Source organism: Cervus canadensis, chromosome 18 (genome assembly GCF_019320065.1).
Source record: "Cervus canadensis isolate Bull #8, Minnesota chromosome 18, ASM1932006v1, whole genome shotgun sequence".
Taxonomy (NCBI): domain Eukaryota; kingdom Metazoa; phylum Chordata; class Mammalia; order Artiodactyla; family Cervidae; genus Cervus; species Cervus canadensis.
In genome coordinates, this window is record NC_057403.1 from 24,243,546 (window position 1) to 24,267,633 (window position 24,088).

Below are 24,088 nucleotides of genomic sequence, written 5' to 3' on the forward strand. Positions count from 1 at the left end.
AGCAAGAACACTGGAGTGGATTGCCATGCCCTCCTCCAGGGGATCTTCCCAACCCAGGTCTCCCGCATTGCAGGCAGATTCTTTACCGTCTGAGTCACCAGGGGAAACCTTCATCCCACTAGGGGATTGTGAGTAGAGAAAAAAGTATGGAAAACCCCTATAAGTCAATGATCACTCGAGAAAGCAGGTTTGAGACTTCCCTGGTGGTCGGGAGGCCCATCAGACTGCAAGGACTGCACAGGGAACCTTATGCAGGGGTACAGGTTCCATCCCTGATGGGGGAACTAAGATCTCACATGCCAAAACTAAGACCCACTGGGGCCAAATAAATGTTTAAAGAAGAAGAAGAAGAAGAAAGCAGGTTTGCTTAAGCACAAAGCCAAACAGACTTGCTTAGCAACAAAACCACACCATGGAAACCTGAGACATGCCCCCAAACAGTAAAAATGACGGTGATATGAGACCCACATCCTGTCCAGTGAGTTCAGTAAGTTAATAATACCTAGGAAATGCTCCTCTGGGCACACCAAAAATAAAAATAAAAGGAAAGGGTGACATTATACTGAAACCTGAGATGGTTTACTATTCTTAGCATATGTTACCGCCTCTTTGCTCATTTCCATTGTGCCAGAACAGCACTGGCTTGACCAGGTAGGGACATGAAAACACCTGACATGAAGCAGGAGCTGCTGCTGGAAGCTTGACATCTACTCAAGAATGAGGGAAAAGGTGGTTTTCTCCCCCTCCCCACTTTTCCTTTGATTATAAAACTGGAGCCCACTAAATTCTCAGGGTGCAGCACCCAAGCCTCCTACACTAATAAACTCTATCCTTACCTGTCACTCTGCCTCTCATTGAATTCTTTCTGCCCCAAGACAGAAGCACCTACACTGTGCTAAGTATAGAGACGCATTCTATCAGTTCCATAGTGCCGGTGATGACTGAGCCCTGGGGTAACTGGGATTGCTGATGATTTCCTAGTAGCCTCCCAGGTGGTGCTAGAGGTAAAGAACCCGCCTGCCAATGCAGCAGACGTGAGAGATGCAAGTTCAATCCCTGGGTCAGAAAGATCCTCTGGAGGAGGGCATGGCAACCCACTGCAGTATTCTTGCCTGGAGAATCCTATGGAGAGAGGAGCCTGGCGGGCTATAGTCCATGGTGTTGCAAAGTCGGACACTACTGAAGTCACTTAACACGCATGTACGGGAGGCCTGGAGTTCAGAAGGCTGCCTCTAGGATGTGTAAGGTCAGTCTTTGAGTGTGTGCACACCATCTAAGGCAATCAGAAAAAGGAAAAAAAAAAAAATCACTGTGGAGGGCAATGGCAGAGGTCAAGAGAGAAATGGGTCTTGGTCCCATCCTTACTGTGAACCTCGGATTAATTCCCTTGCCTGCAATTTAGGGGAGGGGCAGGTTTCTAATGTAGCATCACCCAGGTTGTTGCCCCAGGAGGCTGTGTGGCAGAGATGTTCAACTTAAGAACAAGCCTGGGCTTCTGAGACACTACCCTGGGGACACAACATAAATTCCAGAGAATTCTTGCAGACAGAAGCTTCAGTTCAAGTGTTTTTCACCAGGCCCAGGGTTGGAGTCACAGCTCAGCCATTTACTAGGAGTAAACAGATGGTGAGAGAGATGTGAATGCTGGAGGCAGTGGCTTGAGGCAGGAGATAGATGGACCCAGGGCAGGTCCTCCAAGATGAGAAGCCAGAGAAGAGCTGGGCCCTGCCCAGATAAGAAATAAAAGACCCCATGTTCCTCATTCTTGAAGTTAAGGAGACATTCTCAGCTACACATGCGCAGAAAGGCTCCTTAGAGGTCAAAAGGCAGGTAAGTGATGTCAGCTTACCGTAGGTAGGCCTCTTCGATGGAACCCATCTTGGCTAAGAGAAGCTGAGGCACAGATGGGAGTGTTAGTTGCTCAGTCGTGTCTGACTCTTTGTGGTCCCATGGACTGTAGGCCGCCAGGCTCCTCTGTCCATGGAATTCTCCAAGCAAGAATACTGGAGTGGGTTGCCATATCCTTCTCCAGGGGATCTTCCCCACTCAGGGATCGAACCCAGGTCTCCTGCATTGCAGGCAGATTCTTCACCGCCTGAGCCACCAGGCAAGCCCCTGCAGACGGGAGGACCCTGAAATAAACCAAATACAGACTCAGAACCAGGCAAAGCAAGATGATTGGCCAAAGGAAACCCGGAAGAAATGCCCCATCTGGGCCCTCCCGTGTGTCTATCCCTTTTTCTTCCAAAAAAAATACTTTCCGTCTCTATGCGGAAACTCTTTTCTACACAGTTGATGGGCCAAGGCCTTGTCATTGGCCACTGTACCTGGTGGTCTAGTGATCAGGATTCTGCGCTTTCGCTGCCACCGCTAGACCTCAATCTCTAGCCGGAACCTGCTTCAGGCTATTCAAGATCAGCTGGAATGAGAAGGAAAGAGGGGAATTTGGGGAGTGGGGGCAGACGGGACAATTCCCATCGCGGGAGACTCCGGGCGGGGGGGGGGGGGGGGGGGGGGGGCAGAACTCTCCCACTGGAGATGCCTGCGGTGAATGTCCTCCCCCCACCACGCCACCCCGCCTCCACCGACCCACCCCAGTCTTAGATCGCGAGGCGCCTGGGCAGCAGGTAACCACGTGGAGAAAGTATAGACTTTCCAAAGGAGCGATGAGCAGGCCCCCAAATCCGGGAGCGCAGGGATTGGGTCTCCTCCAAGCCAGCCTCTCGGCCCCTGAGCCCTCCCCCGCCGCCTGCAGCCTCCCAGACCCCGCCCCTCCCTCGCTCCCGCTCCACGCAGCCGCCCGCCTGCCCGCCGGACTTCAGTCTCCAGCCCCCGGCTCCAGATTTCAACCGCCACCACCACCCCCCGACCCTCCCAGAGGACCGACTGCCCAGAGCGCAGGTCCCGGGACTCCCCGGGCGGGGCTGATCCCGAGGAGCACCCCCCGGACTGCCTCTCAGAGCAGGGTGGGGAAGGGGATCGTAGTCCGCCGCCACCTCCGAGCAGGCCGCCAGGTGAGCGCCGGGACAGGTAGGGACCGAGGTCGGGACCGGTGTCCGTCCACACTCGCAGCTGGGGCGCCCCGGGGAGGATTTCCATCCCAGGCCCGGCCCGGAGTGGCGTGTCCCTGGAGTCCTGCGCCCCAACACCCCTTCCCCGGCTTCTGCCCCTTTAAGTCCAGAGTTACACGAATGCACATTTGAAAGCCCCAGATCGTAGGGAAAGGGCTTGGCTATAAAACCGGTCCTCTAAAGCCCTCGCCTCTCCGCCAGCCTGCTGGTCTGAGGAGGCCACTATTAAACACCACCCCCACCCCCACGTACTCGACCAACACGTGTTCACAGCAGCTGGTGAAAGGCCGGACCACTTTTTACCAATTCTGTTTTTTGTGTCCTCTGGCTGGCAGGAAAATCTACGAATCGGAAGATCTTAGAGCACCGTTTCTTGCTTTAGCAACTTGGGCACAGTTTGTTTTTAGCTGCGGCCGCTCTACCCAATTTAAACTTTGTTCTAAGTTAACTTTTGCAGTGACCGGTCATATTTGTTAACGTTCCATGTCTTGATCCTTCAACTTTAGATGGCAGCTGTTTACCGCTATTTTGAAAGACTATAGTATTACCAATCTACTTTTAAAATAGACAATAACATTTTTTTTTAATATCCCAGTAACACAAGTACAAAAGGCAAAGGTTTCCATGCAATATCAATCCTTTAAACAAGCTCAGTCTCCCCTGCAGCCAGTTTTTAAATTTTGTAATTAAATTACTTTTCAGAAATGGCAGAAGTAACTTGTGTGTCCTTTTAAACCATTTTTGCTCTTTATTCCTCTGGTAGTTCCTTCCAAATCTTTAAAGCAAATTCTTCCATTGTTATTTGTTAGTTTATCAACTTTTACACAATGTCTGTAATCTTTTGCTAAAAATAGATGGGGACAGAAGCTTATCATCTCCAGGGTTTCTCTCCTCCCTGTATAATCACAACATTCCTTTTAGCTTCTCTAAAGAAATAATGTTTTGTAAACTTTTGTTTCTTTTTCTTTAAGCATATCTAAATATATTTGTATATTCTATATACATATATAGAATCTGTTGACTCTCCTTTTAATAAAGTTTTCATATTTATTTAAATGCTAATTTTTCAATCCAATCAAGATATACATACGGTTCACAAATCAAATATAAATGAGACTGCCTTATTTTTTCCCTATGATAAAAGTAATATAATCTGTTTAAGAAAAACGGAAAAGGCCGGGGCAGTGTTTTCTGTTTTTGTTTTGTTTTGACAATACTAACTCCCAGACCAGGTATCCAAAAACACCCAGCCCTTGGCAGTGAGATTTTGGAGTCCTAACCACTGGACTGCTAGGTAATTCCCAGGGGCAGTCTTTTAAAAGGCAAAAGATTTATACGATCTGAAGAGAAACCAGAGTATTAAGTCTTTTAGATTAAAAGAGATTACAGAGAAATGAGCACCCCCAGCAGTGTGTGAGTCCCATCTTTGTTTGGAAGATACAATTCCAGAAGACCTTGGAACAATGAGAAAAAATGTTCATAGACTGAATATTAGATAGTAGATTGAATTTCTCTTAGTGGGTTGAGAGATAATAGACCTATAGAGGGTCCTTATTCTTTCTTAGGAGATGCATATTCAGGTATTTAATAGTTCATCAAGAGAGAGAGAGAAAGCAAATATGGCAAAATATGGAACAGAGATATCCATTTTAACTATATTCTCAGCTTTTCTGTATGGTGACATTTTTATGGTGAAATCTAGGGAAGATAAAGACAGACGATTTATCGGCAGAAACTAGCACAACATTGTAAAGCATCTATACTCCAATAAAAATAAATAAATAAAATGCACTGAGACAGAAAAATATACAAATATAAAAAATAAAGAAAGTAAGATAAAAGTTTAGAAACTCAGAGATAAAAACATGCACAGTGGCACAACCCTGGAGTCCTCCAAACCAGTCTGCCCCTTGCTTATTGGGTGACCTCAGGTTGATTGCTTCCCTCCTCCAAGCCTCAGTTTCCCCAGCTGAAAAATAGCACCGGCCCCATGGGGTTGTTGGTGAGACTTCTGTAAGATCTTGGAAAGCACTTTCCACATGCCTGGAGGATTTATTGTTCAGTTAACAGTAGCTGTTAGTATTTTGTGAAGAGCTTTTCTTAACGACCATGGTCAGCTCACCTGTGAATAATTATGCATAACATCATAACTGCTCTTGGGGCTCAATAATTGTAGGGCACAGGCTTAGCTGCCCCTGAAGCATATGGGATCTTAGTTTTCTGACCAGAGATGAACCTGCGTCCCCTGCACCGGAAGGCAGATTCTTAACCACTGAACCACTAGGAAAGTCCCTCTTTTGTCTTTTTTTAAATTCGCTAGATGGCTCTGATCTTGCCATTGGTGCAGTTTTGTGTCCTGCTGTATTTTGTTCCTTCCTAGGCACGAATCCCCTTAACCCACATTCCTCCAGTCATGGTTTCAGTGACTACATGATTCTGACATAAGGAGGTGCAGCCCCAGACTCCAGTCCCATAGCTGGCCTTGACTGCTAATCGTTGTCACAGCAGTCACAGTGGCAGCTAACACTTGTTGAAGACCAGCCTTGATCTTGTTTAATTTCCCCATCACCATGGGAAGTGAGAGTTACTACAAGTCCGCAGCGTGTTAGCCACAACTTTTGCTACTCAGTGCATTTGGGAATTGAATATGAGGCAAGTCTGTGTATTACATATGATCCTTATTGGGGTAGACTTCCCTGATGGTCCAGTGGTTGGGAATCTGCTTGCTAATGCAAGGGACACAGGTTAGATCCTAGTCCCAGAGGATTCCACATGCGAAGGGGCAACTAAGCCTGTGCATCACAGCTACTGAACCCACACTCCAGAGCCCACAAGCCATAACTACTGGAGCCCCACGCCTAGACAAGGCAAGGCATGGGGCTCTTCCACCACAAGAGAAACTACCACAATAAAAAGCCTGCCCACTGAAACCAGAGCGTGGCCCCTGCTTCCCGCAAACAGAGAAAGCCTGCATGCAGCAACAAAGACATAGGGCAGCCAAAAATAAATACATAATTACTTAAAAATGTTTCCCCAAAAAATCCCTAGCAGGACTGGGGAGTAATCAAACACACTGATAATTCTTCAGTGAAATGCATGTTCATATCATAAATAAAACCTTCCATCAGCTCCAGGCAAGTCTGCCATCAAGTGGGTCTGGGAAAGACTTGGTTTTCAGAGCTTTCGGATTTAGGGTTTGTGGAGTGTGGTGGTGGTTTAGTCACTCAGTCGTGTCCAACTCTTGCAACCCACCAGGCTCTAACCCACCAGGCTCCTCTGTCCATGGGACTTCCCAGGCAAGAATACAGGAGTGAGTTGCCATTTCCTTCTCCAGGGGATCTTCCCAACCCAGGGATCAAACCCAGGTCTCCTGCATTGCAGGCAGATTCTTTACTGACTGAGCCACCAGGGAAGCCTGGAGAGGACATGAGGACCTTCGCATCCTATTTTCTAGAGATGAAATCTACGCTGAGAGAGGGAAACCCATTTGCCCAAGTTCACGAAAAAGTTTGAGTTTGGGCTGAGGCTAACCCAGGGCTGGCTGAATCTGCAACTGACAAAGTTCCACCTCTCCCCAGTGCCACCTCCTCTGCAGGCTGTCATCAGCAGTTCCCAAAACCAGTGTCCCTGGCTGGCCCTGTGATGCCCCAGAAATGTCAGTGCTGCCTCCAGGGAATGAGATGATGCACATAAAGAATTTCCCAGGGTGCCTCACACCAAGAAAGCATCGACAAATGTGAACTGTTAATCTGTACTAAGACGCAATTCGACTGTTCCCTTCTTTGACTTAAATAATCATGGTGTTCATTGATAGCATTAATAATTTTTTAAATTGTGAAATATAACACTCATACAGAAAAGTACATGAAATATATAACAAAGTATATAACCAGCACCCAGGCCAAGAAGGAGAACATTGCCAGCCCCCTAGATGTTTCTCTGGTTAGTAGCCTTCTTCCCCACAGGGGGAACCAGCATCCTGACTTTTATAATGCTCGTTTCCCTGCTTGGTTATTTTGTTTTGTGTTTTTTTTTTTTTTTTAATATTTAGTATTTGTTTATTTGGCTGCACTGGGTCTTAGTTGTGGCACGCAGGATCTTCAATCTTTGTTGTGGCATGTGGGATCTAGTTCCCCAACCAGGAATTGAACCCAAGCCCCCTGGTGGCTCAGATGGTAAAGAATCTGCCTGCTATGCAGGAGATCTGGGTTCGATCTCTGGGTCAGGAAGATCCCCTGGAGAAGGGAATGGCTACCCATTCCAGTATTCTTGTCTGGAGAATCCCATGGACCGGGAACCTGGCAGGCTATGGTCCATGGGGGTCGCAGAGAGTCGGAAACAACTGAGTGACTAACACTTTCCCCTGCATTAGGAGCACAGAGTCTTAGCCACTAGAATACCAGGGAAGTTTCTGCTTGTTTTTTATATATGTATATACAGGCAGGAGGAGAAGGGGACAACAGAGGATGAGATGGTTGGATGGCATCACCGACGCAATGGACACTAGTTTGGGCAAGCGCCAGTGATGGTGATGGACAGGGAAGCCTGGCGTGCTGCCGTCCATGGGGTCGCAAAGAGTCAGACACAACTGAGCGACTGAACTTATATATATATATATGATTTTATATATATATATGTGATTTTAGTGTATATATATATGATTTTAGTACCTGTATGTACATTCATAAATAGCATTTATTAATTTAGCCTGTCTGTAAACTTTCTAAAAATCACTGGTGTAAGTGTATAATCTATCATCCAGTTTTCAAACCAGGTAATTTTGGAAGTGATGGGGGTCACTGATAATATTTACCCTAATTACCCTGGGACACTAGGTGTAAATCAGGACTGCCCGAGGCCACCCCGCCTGTCTGGTTGTCCTGGGACTCACACTCTGGGTGACTTGTGTCTCTGGTAAATTTCACCCCAAATTATGCTTTTGAGGTCCATTTGTGCTGTTGTGTTTACTTATTGTTAAGGCTTTATTATTGCTACTTAGTCTCCCATTCTATGACTGCCTTAATTCATTTATACACCCTATGTGAGCACCTGGATCATTTCCAAGTTGGAGCTATGAGGGGCAATGCTGTTGTGAATATTCTAGTATATGTTTCCTGGCTTTAGGGTCAAATTGCTGGCTTGTTGGAAAGGCACTTTTCTAATTTCAGGAAAAAAAAATCCCCAACTAGTTTCCAAAGCGGTTGCACCAATTTTTACTCTCATCAGGTGTGTATGGGAGTTCTCACTGTAAGTAAATTATGGTAACGTTGTATTATTGGTTGGTTGGTTGGTTGTGTTTTTTTTTTTTTATATAAAAACATATTCTTTAATACACATGATGTTCATGACATTTAAACTAGAATATACCAAAATCCAAAGTAACTTTGCCTCTCATCCCACCCATGCTGTGGTTCAGAAGGCAGTCGGATAACTGAGAAGGTGATGACAGTGAAAATGACAGAGAAATAGAGGAATTCAAAATTGTCTATTACTGTCAGCTATGAAAGATGGTATTTAGCTCAATGCGTATTCACTCCACTAATTTTTAATACTTGTACTTTTTTAAGATCATATCTTATTTACCTTTGAGACTTTAAATTTTATGCTTCACTTGTATTTTTTTATTCTGGCAACTTTTGACTTCCGTGATGCTCAGTGAGTGAGAGGAGTGTCTTGGCTTCCCCTCCCCCACTTTTCCTTTCCCATCTTGCCGGTAATGCATTTGCCTTCACACCATCAAGGCTGATTACATCTATAGTCTGTTCTGTTACCCTAGTTAAGTCTTACACGCTGTAACTGTAAAGTGTGCAGGGTTTGGGTTTTTTTTCTTGACAGCTTTATTGAAGTAATTTACATACCATAAAATTCAGCCCTGCCGAGTGTACGGTTCAGTGATCTAGTGAGTTTTCAGAGTCTGGCAGCCAGCACTACAGTGTTAGAGCATTTCTATCACCTCCAAAATATCCATTGTGCCTATTTGTGGTCACTCCTTGTTCCCATGCCAGTCACAGCAACTCCTCATCTTTCCCTATATTTAGATAGGTCTTTTCTGGACATTTCATTTAGACACATCATACAGTATGTAGCCTTTTGTATCCAGCACTTTCACTTAGCATGCTGTCTTAGGGTTCATTCTCATTGTATCTTGTACCATTGCTCCATTCCTTCTATTGTTTTGTTTTGTTTTGATTTTTGGCTGCACTGGGTCTTCCTTGCTGTGCGTGGTCTTTCTCTAGTTGCCGTTAAGCAGGGGGTCTAGGGTCCTGGGGCTTCAGTGGTTGCAGCAGGAGGTCTCAGTAGTTGACCCACGGCTTGTGGAATCTTCCCCGACTAGGGATCAAACCAGTGTCCCCTGCAGGCAGATTCTTTTTTTTTTTTTTTGCAGGCAGATTCTTAAACACTGCACCACCAGGGGAGTCCTCATTCCTTCTAGTGTTAACAGCATTCCATTGTATGGATAGACCACATATTGTTTATCCATTCACCAGTTGATAGACACCTGGATTGTTTTCAAATATATAATGCTGCTGTGCACTTTGGCAGTCAAGTCAGTCTTTGTGTGACATACCTTTTCATTTCTCTTGGGTAGATAGCCTAGCAGTAGAATTGCTAGATAGCCTAGCAGTAGAATTGCTGTGTTTCAAACTTCCAGTGGTTAAGACTCCAAGCTTCCAATGCAGGGGGCACAAGTTTGATCCCTGGTTGAGGAACTAGGATCCCGTATTCCTTGAAGCCAAAATAAATAAATACATTTTTTTTTTAAAAAAAAAGAATTTTTGGATTTCGTGGTAAGTTTATATTTCACTTTTTTTTTTTAATGTTCAACTTTTATAGAAACTGTTTTCCAAAGAGGCTTTACCATTTTACATTCCCATCAGCAGTGTATAAGGGTCCCAGGTTCTCCCTGTCTTCACCAATCTTTTGGACAGCAGCCATTCTAGAGGGCATGAGGTGGCATCTCACTGTGATTTTAATTTGCATTTCCTTCATGACTAATGATGTTGAGCATCTTTTCACGTGCTTATTGCTGTGCTAAGTCGATTCAGTTATGCTGACTCTTTGCGTCCTATGGACTGTAGCCAGCCAGGCTCCTCTGTCCACGAGATACTCCAGACAAGAGTACTAGAGTGGGTTGCCATGGCCTCCTCCAGGGGATTTTCCCGACCCAGGGATGGAACCCATGTCTCTTGCATTAGCAGGTGGGTTCTTTACGACTAGTGTCAGCTGGGAAGCCCGCATTTGCTTATTAGTCCTTTGTATTTCTTCTTTGGTGAAATGTCTATTCAAATCTTTTGTCAGTTTTTAAATTGATTTGTCACATTATTGAATTTTAAGTGTTCTTTATATATTCTAGATTCAAGTCCTTTATCAAGTATGTGATATACAAATATTTTCTGCCAATCTGTAGCTTGTCTTTCATTTTCTTAATAATGTCTTTTGAAGTACAAAGGTTTAAAATTTTGATAATGTTTAATTAATCCACTTTTTCTTTTATAAATCATACTTTTGGTATTATATCCAAGAAATCTTTTCTTTTTAATCTTTATTTATTTGGCTGCATCAGGTCTTAGTTGCAACATGTGGGATCTCTAGTTGTGGCCCACAGGCTTAGTTGCTCTGAGGCATATGAGATCTTAGTTCCCCGACTAGGGATTGAACTCATGTACCCTGTATTGCAAGGTGGATTCTTAACTTCTGGGCCACCAGGAAAGTCCATGCCACTCCACTTTTGACTGCTGTGTACATCATTTCACCTCTCTGGGCCTCAGTTTCCTCATGTGACAATCAATGGGAATAATACAGAAGCCACAAAAGATCATCCCCAGTCAGTTCCTGGGTTTGAAGTTCTGTCTCTTCTGGCCTACACTGTGCTATAATATTTTTTTTTCTTTTAAATGCACTGCTAGCATTTAAAAATCGGGTGATTTCACATAAAGACAGGGATTTCCAGTCTCTTGACAAACTGGAAGATGTGGCCAAACTAGGCCCACCTTCCTACTGGGCAGTAAGTCAGCCAGAGTGAGCGCTGGCACAGCCTCCACGCGGGGCTCTTCTCTCCGGACTGACAGAGGCTCCACCACTCCCTGCTGGCTTGCACCCTGTCTACCTCACTTAGAGGCAGAACTCCAGGCGGCGCTAGTGGTGAAGAACCTGCCTGCTAATGCAGGAGGCAGAGGAGGCGTGGGTTCCATGCCTGGGTCGGGAAGATCCCCTGGAGGAGAGCGTGGCAGCCCACGCTGTATTCTTGCCTGGAAAATCCCATGGATGGAGGAAGCTGGCGGGTTACAGTCCGTAAGGTCACAAAGTGTTTTGGACGTGACTTAGCACGCACGCAGCACAGGACCAGCTGTTGTCATTGTGAGGCCAGCCAGGGGCGGTGGTGTGAGTGGGGACTCAGATCCATGCCTTGCTCCAGTCACCAGCTCATGCTACCCCAGGCTTGCCTTCACCCAGAAGAGGTGCCTTAAAAAAAAAAAAAAATCTACCTAAAGACTCTTACAGGCCAGTTCGGGCCCTGATTATCTATATCTCAGTCTTCCTTCTTAAAGGAGAAGGCATGCCAAATCTTTGTACATGCAAATTATTCTAAAGAGCGAGAAATTTTCAATCTTGTTTTTTGGGGTTTTTTGTTTGTTTGTTTGTTTGGCTGTAATTCCCTGTGCTGTACAATATACCCTTGCTGCTTATATATTTCATTTGTTTTTAATTTTTTATTTATTTGGCTGCATGCATGCATGCTGAGTCGCTTCAGTTGTGTCCAACTCTTGGCAAACCTATGGACTCCAGCCCGCCAGGTTCATTTATCCATGGGATTCTCCAGGCAAGAATACTGGAGTGGGTTGCCATGCCCTCTTCCAGGAAATCTTCCCAACCCAGGGATCAACCCTGCCTCTCTACATTGGCAGGTGGGCTCTTTACCACTAACACCACCTGGAAAGCCTTTATTTGCCTTCACCGGGTCCCAGTTGGAGCAGCATGTGAACTCTTAGTTGAGGCATATGGGGTCTAGTTCCCTGACCAGGAATTTAACCCAGGCCCCCTGCATTGGGAGCTCAGGGTCTTAGCCACCGGACCGCCAGAAAAGTCTCAATCTTGTTTCTTGATGATATTTCCGTAACCATTTGTGGGAGGTTAGGAACAACACTGGCAATACTTCTCTCCCTGACAGTCCAATGATTAGGACTGGGCGCTTTCACTGCTGAGGGCTCGGGTGCAATCCCAGGTTGGGGAGCTAAGATCCTGCAAGTAGCACAGTGTGGCCAAAAAATAAAATAAAACAGAGACAACACCGGCACCACCGTTCAAGAGTAAAGTGTTAAAATTGATAAGGGAGAATGTCAGGAAGAGGAAAATCTCTCCAAGGCATGAAACAGAAGCCATTCTGCCTAAAATTGAAAAGATTGACCATACGAGGCGCTAGCAAGGGCAGCTGTCATACACTGTTGATGGGAGTGCACAGTCATGCTGAAAAAAATGATTGGGTGTGTTCTCATAAAGAACATGTGATCCAAGAATTCCACTCCTACATATTTACTCGTGAGAAATGAAAACATATGTCTAGACAACCACTTGAATGTGAATGTTCGTAGAAGCTTTATTCATAACAGCCTCAAGCTGGAAACAATCCAAATGTCCATCACGCTGAGTGAGTAAACAGATTGTGGTTTATCTGTTCAATGGAATACTACTCAGTGATAAACAGGCGTGAACTGGCGATTAATACAGCAATGATGTGACTGAATCACACAACGTTCTGCTGAAGGAAAGAAGACACAGGGGTGCATCCTATGGTTATCACTCAGGGTCCAATCCAGAGACTGAAACCACACAGTAATTTGAAAGGAGGATGTTTAATATACAGATTTATTCATCATAGCAGGGGATTAGAGTTAGAAGGAGTAGCTCCTGAGAAATAAAGAGAATGGTAAAGAATATAAAATGGCAAATACAGGGAGCAGCCTCTACCCCTAACATCTAAGATAGAGAGCTTGAGAACGGTGTCACCTCCAGACTGTCCTTGGCTTTGGGGGTTTGGGGTTTTTTTAACATCTATTTGTATTTATTTGGCTGTGCCAGGTCTTAGCTGTGGCATGCAGGATCTAGTTCCCTGACCAGGGATTGAACCCTGGCTCCCTGCATTGGGAGCACAGAGCCTTAAGCCACTGGACCACCAGGGAAGCCCCCAGACCCTGATGCTTTGGGAGACCACTTGGACATGGTTCCCTAAAGGGCAAAGGAGGCCCTCTGGTGCTCTGGCCGTGGAACTTGCTGGAAATCCACCCTCTGGAACTTGCCAGAAGTCGGTCCTTTAAGGATGCTAGGGAAAACAGTTCACAAGGAAGTGTCTCACCAGAGGCACTCAGCCAAGAAACCAGCTGAGGTGGGTGCCAGGGCAAGGTGCTGGCTGAGGGGTGCTCCTCACTGCCGGGCACTGGAGAAGCCTACGCCCTTGTGACTGCGGCAGGAAAAGCTGCCTGCCTTTGGGGAACCGCGTCTGGAAGTTAGAAGCAAAAGTCTTGCCTCCTGCAACGCCTCTCTGGCTCCCTCTACTGGAAAACTTTAGCATGGCAGCCGGCGAAGGAAGAAGATATAAATGCCTGAACTCCAGTTTCTCAACTTGGAGCTGTGAGGCAGTAAATTGGTAACGGGCACACGTATGATTCCACTTATATGAAACTCTAGAAAAGAAAACTTCTAGTGACAAAAAGCAAATTAGTGGTTGGGGTGGAGGTGGGAAAGAGTAAACATTCTAGGGTAACAGAAATGTCTCACCTCTTGTTTATGAGGATGGTTGTACCATTGCATACAGTTGTTAGAACACAGACTGTACACTTGAAATGTTTGCATTTTATTGGATGTAAATTAGACATCTGTGAATGTGTTCTTTTTAATTTTTAAACATTTCTGGGAAATAGGACTCTTGGGCAAATATAAATGGAATATATGCACGCGTGCACACACCGCAGAAAGTGAAAGTCGCTCAGTCATGTCCGACTGTTTGCAACCCCATGGACTATACAGTCCATGGAATTCTCCAGGCCAGAATACTGGAGTGGGTAGCCATTCCCTTCTCCAGGGGATCTTCCCAAACCAGGGATCGAACCCAGGTCTCCCTCATTTCGAGTGGATTCTTTACCAGCTGAGCTACCAGGGAAGAATGGCAGAAGTGTGCCCCAAATCCCACCGCTGAGATTCCCTTGCTTATCCCAGTGCATACATTGTATCTCCATGAAGTGCTGCTGGAGGTAATTCCTGCCTTTGGCTTGGTGGCTTGTTCATGCATTCTCCCTGCATGTTCAACATGGGTGCCCTAGGTAGTTGGCAAGAGTTTTGAAAGGGAGATGAGTTGGACATGTGCCCACCCACCTCTCCCATTTCCCTTCTCCCCAAGGGAGATCCACAAAGGGCATCTCACTAGGTTCAGATTACCAAATCTTCATCCAAAGAGTGAAATCCTATTAGTTCTTGTATAACAATGGGTCTTACTTATTCCTTGAGTCCCAGATATGACTTAAGGATATTTCTCCTTCACTGCTCACATCCAGCCCTTGAGATAGAATCGTTATTCATATGTCACATGTTACAGACAAGAAAACTGAGGCTCAGAGGCCAGCAACATGCCAAAGTGATGGCCTGCCCAAGAAAAGGCAGAACCAGATTTATTTTTTTTTTTTTTTCAGCTGTGCTGAGTCTTTGTTGCTGGTCTGGCTTTTCTCTAGCTGCAACGAGCAGGGGCTACTCTCTAGTTGAGACATTCGGGCTTCTCATTGCAGTGGCTTCTCGTTGCAGAGCATGGGCTTACTTGTTCCAAGGCATCTGGGATCTTCCCTGCTCAGGGACTGAACCCGTGTCTCCTGCCTTGGCAGGTGGATTCTTTACCTTTGAGCCGCCAGGGAAGCCCAGAACCAGGATTTGAACCTGGATTATCTGCCTCCATAGTGGGAGCTCCTGACCACCAGCTGTCCTGCTGGGAGCAGCAGCCTAAAGTCCTGGAAACCCTCAGCCACTCCCTGCCCCCAGCACAGGGTCCTAATAGGCTTTACCGATATTGAGTCTTTGACAGTCGAGTCTTTTCTATCCCCGTGATTGTATTCTGAAAAAATTCAGGCATACAGAAATGCTCGAATAATTATACAGTGACTCCTAAGATAGGGAGACAAAGACAATACCTATGTATTTTTTTAGACTGATACTGAAACATTACCATTCACAGCAACTGTTTGTTCAGTATTCCAAATTCATAAAACAAAAGTTAGTGACATGACACTTCAAGTACAAAAATGTATAAATACCACAGCAAGTACAATCATACATTTATAAATATACAAAGGTTGGGACTTCCCTGGTGGTTCAGCAGTTAAAACCCTGCAGTCCTACTGCAGGGGGCAAGGGTTTGATCCCTAGTGGGGGAACTAAAGATCTTGCATGCTGCATGGCCCAGCCAAAAAAAATTAATAAATAATGAATAAGCAATGGTTGCACCTAAGTTATCCCAATATATTATTAGCTGATTATATTATTATCAAATTATCAATTTATTATCAAATCATAAAAGTAATTTCAAAATCAATGGAAGTATACTTGCTAAATTAATAAAGATAAAACTAACAAAGGTAAGGAAGAAAATTAGCCAAGTAAAAATGATGCTATAGGGCTTCCCAGTGGCGTGGTGGTAAAGAATCCGCCTGCCAATGTACGAGACACAGATTCGATTCCTGATCTGGGAAGATTCCACATGCCTCCAGATAACTAAGCCCGTACATCACACCTATGGAGCCTGTGCTGTAGAGCCTGGGAGCTGCGACTACCGAAACCCCCGAGCCCTAGAGCACTCTGCAACTAGAGAAAAGCCCGAGCAGCAATGAAGACCCAGCACAGCCAAAAATAAGAATAATAAATAAAATTACTTTCAAAACGCTATATAAAATGAAGATAGTTTAGAATCATGAGCTGTGAAAATGAAATGATACGATTTGACCTTCATCAAGAGTAACTACTCGGAAAAGTGTGCAGCTAGCCGGAGAGACCATGTGGAGATGAGGAACTGCTTGGGGAATTCCCAGCCAGAGAGTCCCCTGGTCCAGCACTCAGCAGAGGCGTGACAAACTTTCAGAAGATGACCGAGTGTCATGCTCTGCTTGAGGACCACAGCACAAGAGCCCCTGAGAATTACATGACTGAACCCAGTTAGTCCCCAGGACCATCAAAAATAATCATAAAATAATGCTTATTATACCATGGCAATGGTTTTACCACTGAGTCATAGGGGTATTTTTGTGCAAAATTTTCCAGTCACTCTAAAAAGGCCCTACATGATTCAAGGAACCGCTGAGGGAAGAGAGAAGCTACCTCTTAATAGTTTCAGGGGTTCTTGAATTTAAAAATAATCCTTTCGTGGTCACTTTCAGCAGCACATATATACTAAAATTGGAACGATACAGAGAAGACTAGCATGCCCCCTGGGCAAGGATGACTCATGTATTTGTGAAGCAGCCTCCCTGCCTGCAATGCAGGAGACCCAGGTTCCATCCCTGAGTGGGGAATATCACCTACAGAAGGGAATGGCAACCCAGTCCAATATTCTTGCCTGGAGAATTCCATGGACAGAGGAGCCTGGCGGGCTACACAGTTCATGGGGTAGCAAAAAGTCAGACGTGACTGAGCAACTGACACTTTCACTTTTTAAAATCATCATCATCGTCCTCATCCTATTTTTTGTTTGATAACTTTTCGGAGAGCCTTGTGGATATCTTTTGGTTCCTTTCCATGGACTACCATCTCTGTTTTTATTGTTATTATTGTTTCCAGTAAACCTGTTCTAGAAAGTGTACAAACTGTACAGCCTGATGAATTTTCACAAATGAACCCACATGTAACCCGACTTTAGATCAAGAAACAGGAAGGGAAATTCAAATTCAAATGAGTACCTCTGCCCAGATGGGACTTTTTTTAAAACTTATTTTATTGAAATATAATTGATTTAAGAAAAAAATAAAAGCAAAAAAAAGAGAGAATATAGTTGATTTACGATGTTGGGTTAATTTCTGCTATATAGCAAAGTGGTTCAGTTATATATACATACACCTTCTTTTTCATATTCCTTTCCATTATGGCTTATCCCAGGATATTGAACATAGTTTTCTGTGCTACACATTAGAATCTTGGTGTGTTTTTTTTAATATTTTTAAAAATTTATGTATTATTTATTTGGCTGCACTGGGTCTTAGTTGCAGCATGTGGGATCTAGTTCCCTGACCAGGAATCAAACTCAGGTCCCCTGCATTGGGAGCACAGAGACAGTCAATGGACCGCCAGGGAAATCCCAGGATCTTGTTTATCCATTCTATTTACAATAGTTTGCATCTGCTAATCCCAAACTCTAAGTCCCGCCTTCCCTCATTCCCCTCCCCCTTGGCAACCACAGTCTGTTCTCTATGTCTGTTTCTGTTTTATAGATAAGTTCACTTGTGTTATATTTTAGATTCCACATATAAGTGATATTACATGGTATTTGTCTCTTACTTCACTTAGTATAATAATCTCTAGGTCTACCTATGTTTCTGCAAATGACATTATTTCATTCTTTTTTATGACTGAGTAGTATTCTATTATATATATGGACCACATCGTTATCCATTCCAAATGGAACTTTTAATCCTGCCTGGGATTCTCTTGGCCATCCTCTGTGAGTAGTACCTGTCCCCTGAAATACAAGTCACTGACCATCATTATGTTTAGCGAGTGCTGCATGAGAGACCACTCAAAATGCAGTGACTTAAAACAATACCCATTCCTTTATTATTCTGATGGCTCTGGGACTGACTGGGCTCAGCTAAGCAATTCTCGGGGGCTCTTGTGCAGGTCCCATCAGGCAGTGATTGGGGCTGGGTCATCTGAGGGCTCATTAATTTCCCTGTCTAGCACCTGGATTGTCGTTGTTGTTCAGTTGCTAAGTCGTGTCCAACTCTTTTTCAACCCCAGTAGCCCACCAGGCTTCTCTGTCCATGGAATTCTCCAGGCAAGAAAACTGGAGTGGGTTGCCGTTCCCTCCTCCAGGGGAACATCCTTACCCAGGGATCGAACCTGGGTCTCTTGCATTGGCAGGTGGATTCTTTACCACTGAGCCACCAGCACCTCGGATGGGAAGACCCAAACAGCTGAGGCTCCCCAAGCATATATATATCTCTTCCTGTGGTCTCTCCACTGTGATGGCTTCAGGACAGCCAGACCCACACGGTGACTCAGACCGTGGTATGCTGGAACTGGTTCACACCAGATCCTGGGAACGCATTGTGGATAGTGCTTTCCAACTCCAAAGTTCAGAGACATCATGTTGGTAGCTTGCCATCAGCCACAGACAGTATATTCACACCACAGAAATCAGCAAATGCTACAATCCCTAAATCCAAAAGCTCTGAAAACCATGTCTTTCACGGATCCCCCACCCGGGGATCGAACCTGCCCACCCTGATTGGAAGGCAAAGTCTAAACCACAGGACGCCCAGGGAAGTCCAAGAGCCTGTTGTTGAACATTTAGGAGCACACCACTGGACTCACGGCTCCCCAGGCATGCACCCCTAGACAACATAACCTCCACAACCCCTTAACGACGTCACTTCTGTGATGCTCTGAAAAGGTGAAGCAGTCCCAAAGACCTGCCCATGTCAAGGGGAGGGGTGTGAATGGAGAATGGTCAAGTCCTGGAAAAGAGCACATCAGATTGGATACGTTGTTATAGGCACTTGGGGAAGATGTCCCTGGAAACTGAATACCAGTTTCATCCCCTAGTCACTGTGACAACCAATAAGATTATCCTCCCCGCCAAACACACACAGACACACACACACATCCCAACACCCTGGCAGCAGGCAGTGACCTGCCATTCTGACCCAACCAGTAGCTGGCATTCAGCTGGGTTGGACATGGTGGCTACAAGGCACCTCATGGTCCTCAGGAGAGCATCACAGATAAGCATTTTAAATACCCAGGGCTCATACAGTACATCACTTGAAAGTCCTTGCTCCCCAGTGAAGTCTGGCTGCCCTTGTGGTGTGAGGGGACCACTCTCAGTTCCAGAAATCCCCCACTCACCAGCAATCGGCACATTCCTAAGGAGAACTGACCCAGGGAACTAGGCTCTGGTGAGTTTCATGTCTATGCTGGGCAAGCTGGTAGACTCACTTGTAAACTGCAGCTAATTATTAATGCAACTAATAACCACCTGGGGGCAAAATACACCCTGGTCTCTAAAGCCTGTCTCCACAACTTCAGTTCTCTGTTGTGGGGGCAAAACGGAGTCAGGCTTTGTGCAATGTCCACAGGCCGCTTGCCTGGTACAGGCTTAATTCTTTACAAGACCTTAATCAATTTATTTCAAAATAGTAACAGCTGACATGAATCGAGCACTTACTGGCACTAGATGATATAACAAGCATTAGATCATTGAAGGCTCTTAACCCAGGGCAACCTCCAAGAATCATTTTGGCCATTAAAACACAATGATGGAATTCAGTGCAATGATGCAGCTTAAATGCTCAGCACAGTGGAGGAAGGGCCCAATAAATGTCACCAGATGGAAATATCATAGCTAAATGGTTGCTCGTCATCTTTTTATGGTGTGTAATAATAATAGCAACTAACATAATTTAGTGTCTAATATATTAATATCACTTTTATTTACGAGATACCGGAGGTTATTTCTTGAGTGCTTTACCAATATTAATTCATTTCATTCTCACAACAACCCTATGGAGGAAGTATGGTTAACACCCTCATTTTCAGAAGAAGAAAGTGAGGCACACAAAAAGATGAAGAGATTTCCCCTTGAGCCAAGAGGCTTAGCTGGGACTCAACCCAGGCTGGCTGGACTCAGGAATCAGCATTTCATCACTAAGCTGTTTTGCCAAGGTGTTTTGTTTTGTTTTAAATAAAGGTGTTTCATTTTGTTATGCCTCAGTTTCCTCATCTGTGAAGTGGGTTTCTGATGTGACAGTTCGTTCATTCAGTCACTTAATATCTCTTTATTGAACACTTATTATGTGTCACACACTGGTGTGGACACTGGTGTGCAGTGTGCAAAATCAGCAGCAATTCTGCCCTCATAGTGATTGTTACAATGTGGCTAGGGGAATAGACAATACAGAAGATTGACTTGATTAAGTAAATTATATCAATATATGGGCTTCCCTGGTGGCTCAGGTGGTAAAGAATCCACCTATACTTATGTGTGTGGTGTGATAAGAGTGTTAGAAAAGAATAAAGTAAGGAAAAGGGAAGAAGTAGGTGATGGTCTTGAGGCCCTGAAATTGTAAATATGGTGGCCAGAGACAGTCTCGTGGAGAAGTTGAGCCAAGGTTTGAAGGAAGTGTGGAGGTGAGCAAAGACGTACTCTGGATCTAGGTGATGAAAACAGCCTGTGCAAAGGCTCTGAGGTATGGAGGCTGGTTTGGCTGGGGCAGAGTGAGTAAGGGGAAACGAGGGCAGGGAGATGACGAGTGCTGATCACGTGGGGCTTGTGGGCCACAGTGAGCCCCTTTCCCTGACCCTGATGAGGTGGAGCCCAGCAGGGCTCTGAGCAGGCAGGGACTGGACCCAAACTCAGGTGTTCACACCTGTCCTGGCTGCTTGTGGGAAACAGGCTGTTGGGGAAAGGAGCAGGGAGACAGCGATGGTCCAGGTGAGAGGTGATGTGAGTGGATGAGATCCCCAAGGGAGTGAGTACTGATGGAGAAGAGAAGAGGTTCAAAGACTAATCCCTGACCCTGAGATCAGAGGAAGGAGGAAGAAACAGCCAAGGAGACTGACTGGGAGCCACCAGGCAGCCGGAAGGGGTCCAGAGGGATGTGGTGGCACAGAGAAGTGACGTGAAGAGTGAAGAGAGAGCGACTCCTGCATCAGGCGCTGTTAACAGGTCAAGCAAAGTGAAGACTGAGTGAACAGTGACTATTGGTTCAGCACCAAGGGAGGTCACTGGTGGGTGACCTTGACATTTCAGGGTAGAGAAGGAGGGGCTTCCCTGGTGGCTCAGGAATCTGCCTGCAATGCTGCAGACCCAGGTTCAATCCCTGGGTCAGGTAGATCCCCTGGAGAAGGGAATGGCTACCCACTCCAGTATTCTTGCCTGGAGAATTCCATGGACAGAGGAGCCTGGCAGGCTACAGTCCATGAGGTTGCAAAGAGTTGGACACAACTGAGCGATTATCATTTTAAGGAGGGCAAAGCCTGATTAGAGAAGGTATGGGTGAGAACATCAGTAGACCATATGGAGGCAGTGTGACAACTTTTTGGAGAAGTTTTACTATAAACAGGACCAAAGAAATGGGGTCATAGCTGGAAAGGGAGCTGGAATCAAGAGTACTTTCATTCGTTTTCATATGAGATGACTCTGTGTGGGCTGATGAGACTGACCCGGTTCAGAGAGGGAAGCTGAAGGTGCAACAGAGAGAGAGGAGAACTACGAGACAGTGGCCTGGAATGGGCACAGTTATGGTGGGAAAGCAGAGGGCAGGGAGGGTCTATGGGGCAGTGCGGGTCTGTGGACATTCACTTTCTATCGATTTTCCTGCAAAACAAGAAGCAAGGAGGGAGTTTCATGGTGGTCCAGAGGTTAGGACTCTGTGCTTCCACCCCTTCAGGGGGAACTGGTTGGATCCCTGGTTAGGGGGAACTAACTAAGAACCTGCATGTCGCATCACGCAGCCAAAAATAAATAAGAAGAAGCAAGGAAAGAGTGAAAAGGTGGAAGGAAGTGTGATGTGTTGGAGGTTAGGGGAGAAAGTGTGAAATAGCTATCTATTGAGAGGAAGAGCTAGTGGATAAGAGAAATGTAATCTGATTGCCAGACAGCACTGCAGGCACGCTTGAGCGTCAAGTTCACAAGCTTGAAGTGGAGCCGGCCAGTGGAGTTGTGTGTTGTTCTTCAGCTGCTTTAAACCGTGTGAGTACAGGCACAGGTAAGTGGAGGGCTTGGATTTAACCAGGTCACACGTGGGAGGAAGCCAGAGGAGGCCAGGGTGTATGCAAAAAAATGTTTTTAATGATTAACCAAGGAACTTAAGCTGGATAAAGAAGAACTGAGAATTGATGGGGTGGAGGGGGGGGCAGTGAAAAAGAGGTAGGGACAAAGGATGGGCCATCACAGTGGGTTGGCAGGACTGTGGAGGGTCTAGGGCGCTGGAGGGAGAGAGTTGGAAGGAGAGGAGGTGATGACTGGAGAGTGAGAAGCCTGAGATGGAGTCTCTGAAGAGGCCATTGTTACTGAGACAAGCGTAGGTGCAACCACAGGAAAGAGGGGCTAGGAGGACAGCTGGTCAGGGAACAAGAGAGGCCCGGATGGTAGAAGGAAGGATCATCAACCTGGATGTGGAAATCACCCAGAATGTTGATAAGAGCGACCTGAGTGGCAATGAGCCTAGAGCTAAAATCATGGAGAAGTGATGAGTAGTCATCTGGGTCACCAGATGATGCTGACAAGGTGACAAATGATCAACCCTGATGAGCTGGGGCGTGTTGGGGAGGACGGAGGGAAAATGATCTGAAAACAGCTCCAAGGAGCAAGATGTACCCACTTGGAAGGGTCACAGGACAGCTGGGTTCTGGTTAGAGTAAGAAGGTGACAAGAATGTTCAGCGAAGAGATTGAGGAAATGGATTTTGCTGAAGGATAGGTCATGGATTCCAAAGGCCAGAGAGTTGGGACACCTGGGGGATGGAGCGGAAAGGGTTTCCCTCTCGGTGGGGTTTTTCTCATAGGTCTTCAGTGAGCGTATGGTCATAGGTAAGGTGCTCAGCCTGACCCAAGTGCACCGGCCAGAGCAGGAAGCCGTGGTTAGCAGCTCTCGTGGGGTCATGATCAGGCTTAGGGGTTTGTTGCTCAAGGGGGAAAGATGGGGAGAAACCGGTCGCCGTCTGGAGCCAAGTGGCAGGAACTAGATGCCGAGTTTCTTGGAGCTGGCAGCCTCCCGGTCGCCCGTGTACCTGGTGAGGTCACGGTCAAGCCACGGAGGACTTGCGTCCTGGAAGGAGAGCTGGAGGGAGGCCAGGCTGCCCTAACCCGCCGACTCCTCTCTATCTGCAGGACTCTGGCGGCCGGCGATGGGCGCCCGGCCCTCGCGGCGGCGGCGGCTGCCCGCGGAGCCGCCCATAGCCTTGGACGCGCTGCCCCCGGAGCTGCTCGTGCAGGTGTTGAGCCACGTTCCCCCGCGCGCGTTGGTGATGCGCTGCCGCCCGGTGTGCCGCGCCTGGCGCGACGTGGTGGACGGGCCCACCGTCTGGCTGCTGCAGCTGGCCCGCGACCGCAGCGCGGAGGGCCGCGCGCTCTATGCGGTGGCCCAGCGCTGCCCGCCCAACAGCGAGGATGAGGAGGAGTTCCCGCTGTGCGCCCTGGCGCGCTACTGTCTGAGAGCGCCCCTAGGCCGCAACCTCATCTTCAACTCCTGCGGAGAGCGTGGGTGCCGAGGGCGGGGCCGAGGGGCGGGGGTGGGGCCAGGGGTGGGACCGAGGAGACCCCGGGGATGGGCGGGCGGGGCCAGGAGCCAAGGGACGTGGTCCTCGAGAAACTGGGTGGGCGAGGCCAGGGGGGAGCTGGGGAAGGGAGGAGTGGGAGGAGCCAGGGACCGTGGGTAGTGGTGTTCAGTCGCTCACTCCTGTCCAACTGTTTGAGGTCCTATGGACCGCAGGACGCCAGGCCTCCCTGTCCTTCATCATCTCCGGAGCTTGCTCAAACTCACGTCCATTGAGTCGGTGATGCCATCCAAACATCTCGTCTTACGACGTCCCCTTCTCCTCCTACCTTCAACCTTTCCCAGCATCAGGGTCTTTTCCAATGAGTCAGCTTTTCGCATCAGGTGGCCAAAGTATTGAAACTTCAGTGGAGGGAGTACAGATTGGTTGGCAAGACAGAGGAGAAGGCGCCAAGGGGCAGAGCCGCGGCAGAGGTGACGCTCTGCTGCAACTGTAGACTCAGTTGTTGTTCAGTCACTAAGTCGTGTCCAACTCATTGTGACCCCCATGGACTGC

At 46.6% G+C, this 24,088-nt stretch overlaps 1 protein-coding gene, 1 long non-coding RNA gene and 1 other non-coding gene across 12 annotated transcripts in view; 2 read left to right on the top strand and 1 right to left on the bottom strand.

The window, feature by feature from the left end:
• Window positions 1-1,991: 1,991 nt before the first annotated feature.
• Window positions 1,992-3,229, bottom strand: LOC122420246. Of its 2 annotated transcripts, none has more exons than XR_006263244.1 (3): window positions 2,997-3,229; window positions 2,328-2,419; window positions 1,992-2,132 (listed from the first exon to the last, which is right to left on the bottom strand). It is a non-coding gene; the product is annotated as an uncharacterized LOC122420246 (long non-coding RNA). The 2 variants fall into 2 exon arrangements; XR_006263243.1 differs by lacking the exon at window positions 2,997-3,229 and adding an exon at window positions 2,594-2,737.
• The window catches only part of FBXO17 (F-box protein 17), a 29,445-nt gene continuing 7,963 nt past the window's right edge, over window positions 2,607-24,088 (top strand). For 2 of the 9 annotated variants that reach the window (XM_043435155.1, XM_043435157.1), the window contains exons 1-3: window positions 2,607-3,030; window positions 21,914-22,024; window positions 23,148-23,516. In XM_043435155.1, coding sequence (XP_043291090.1) covers window positions 2,667-3,030; window positions 21,914-22,024; window positions 23,148-23,516 — 844 coding nt within the window. In that variant the 5' untranslated portion in view covers window positions 2,607-2,666. The remainder of the gene's footprint in view (window positions 3,031-21,913; window positions 22,025-23,147; window positions 23,517-24,088) is intronic. The other 7 variants (XM_043435156.1, XM_043435153.1, XM_043435152.1 and 4 more) reach the window with 7 other exon arrangements.
• On the top strand, window positions 16,467-16,576 carry LOC122421799. The gene has a single exon (XR_006263616.1). It is a non-coding gene; the product is annotated as a U6 spliceosomal RNA (small nuclear RNA).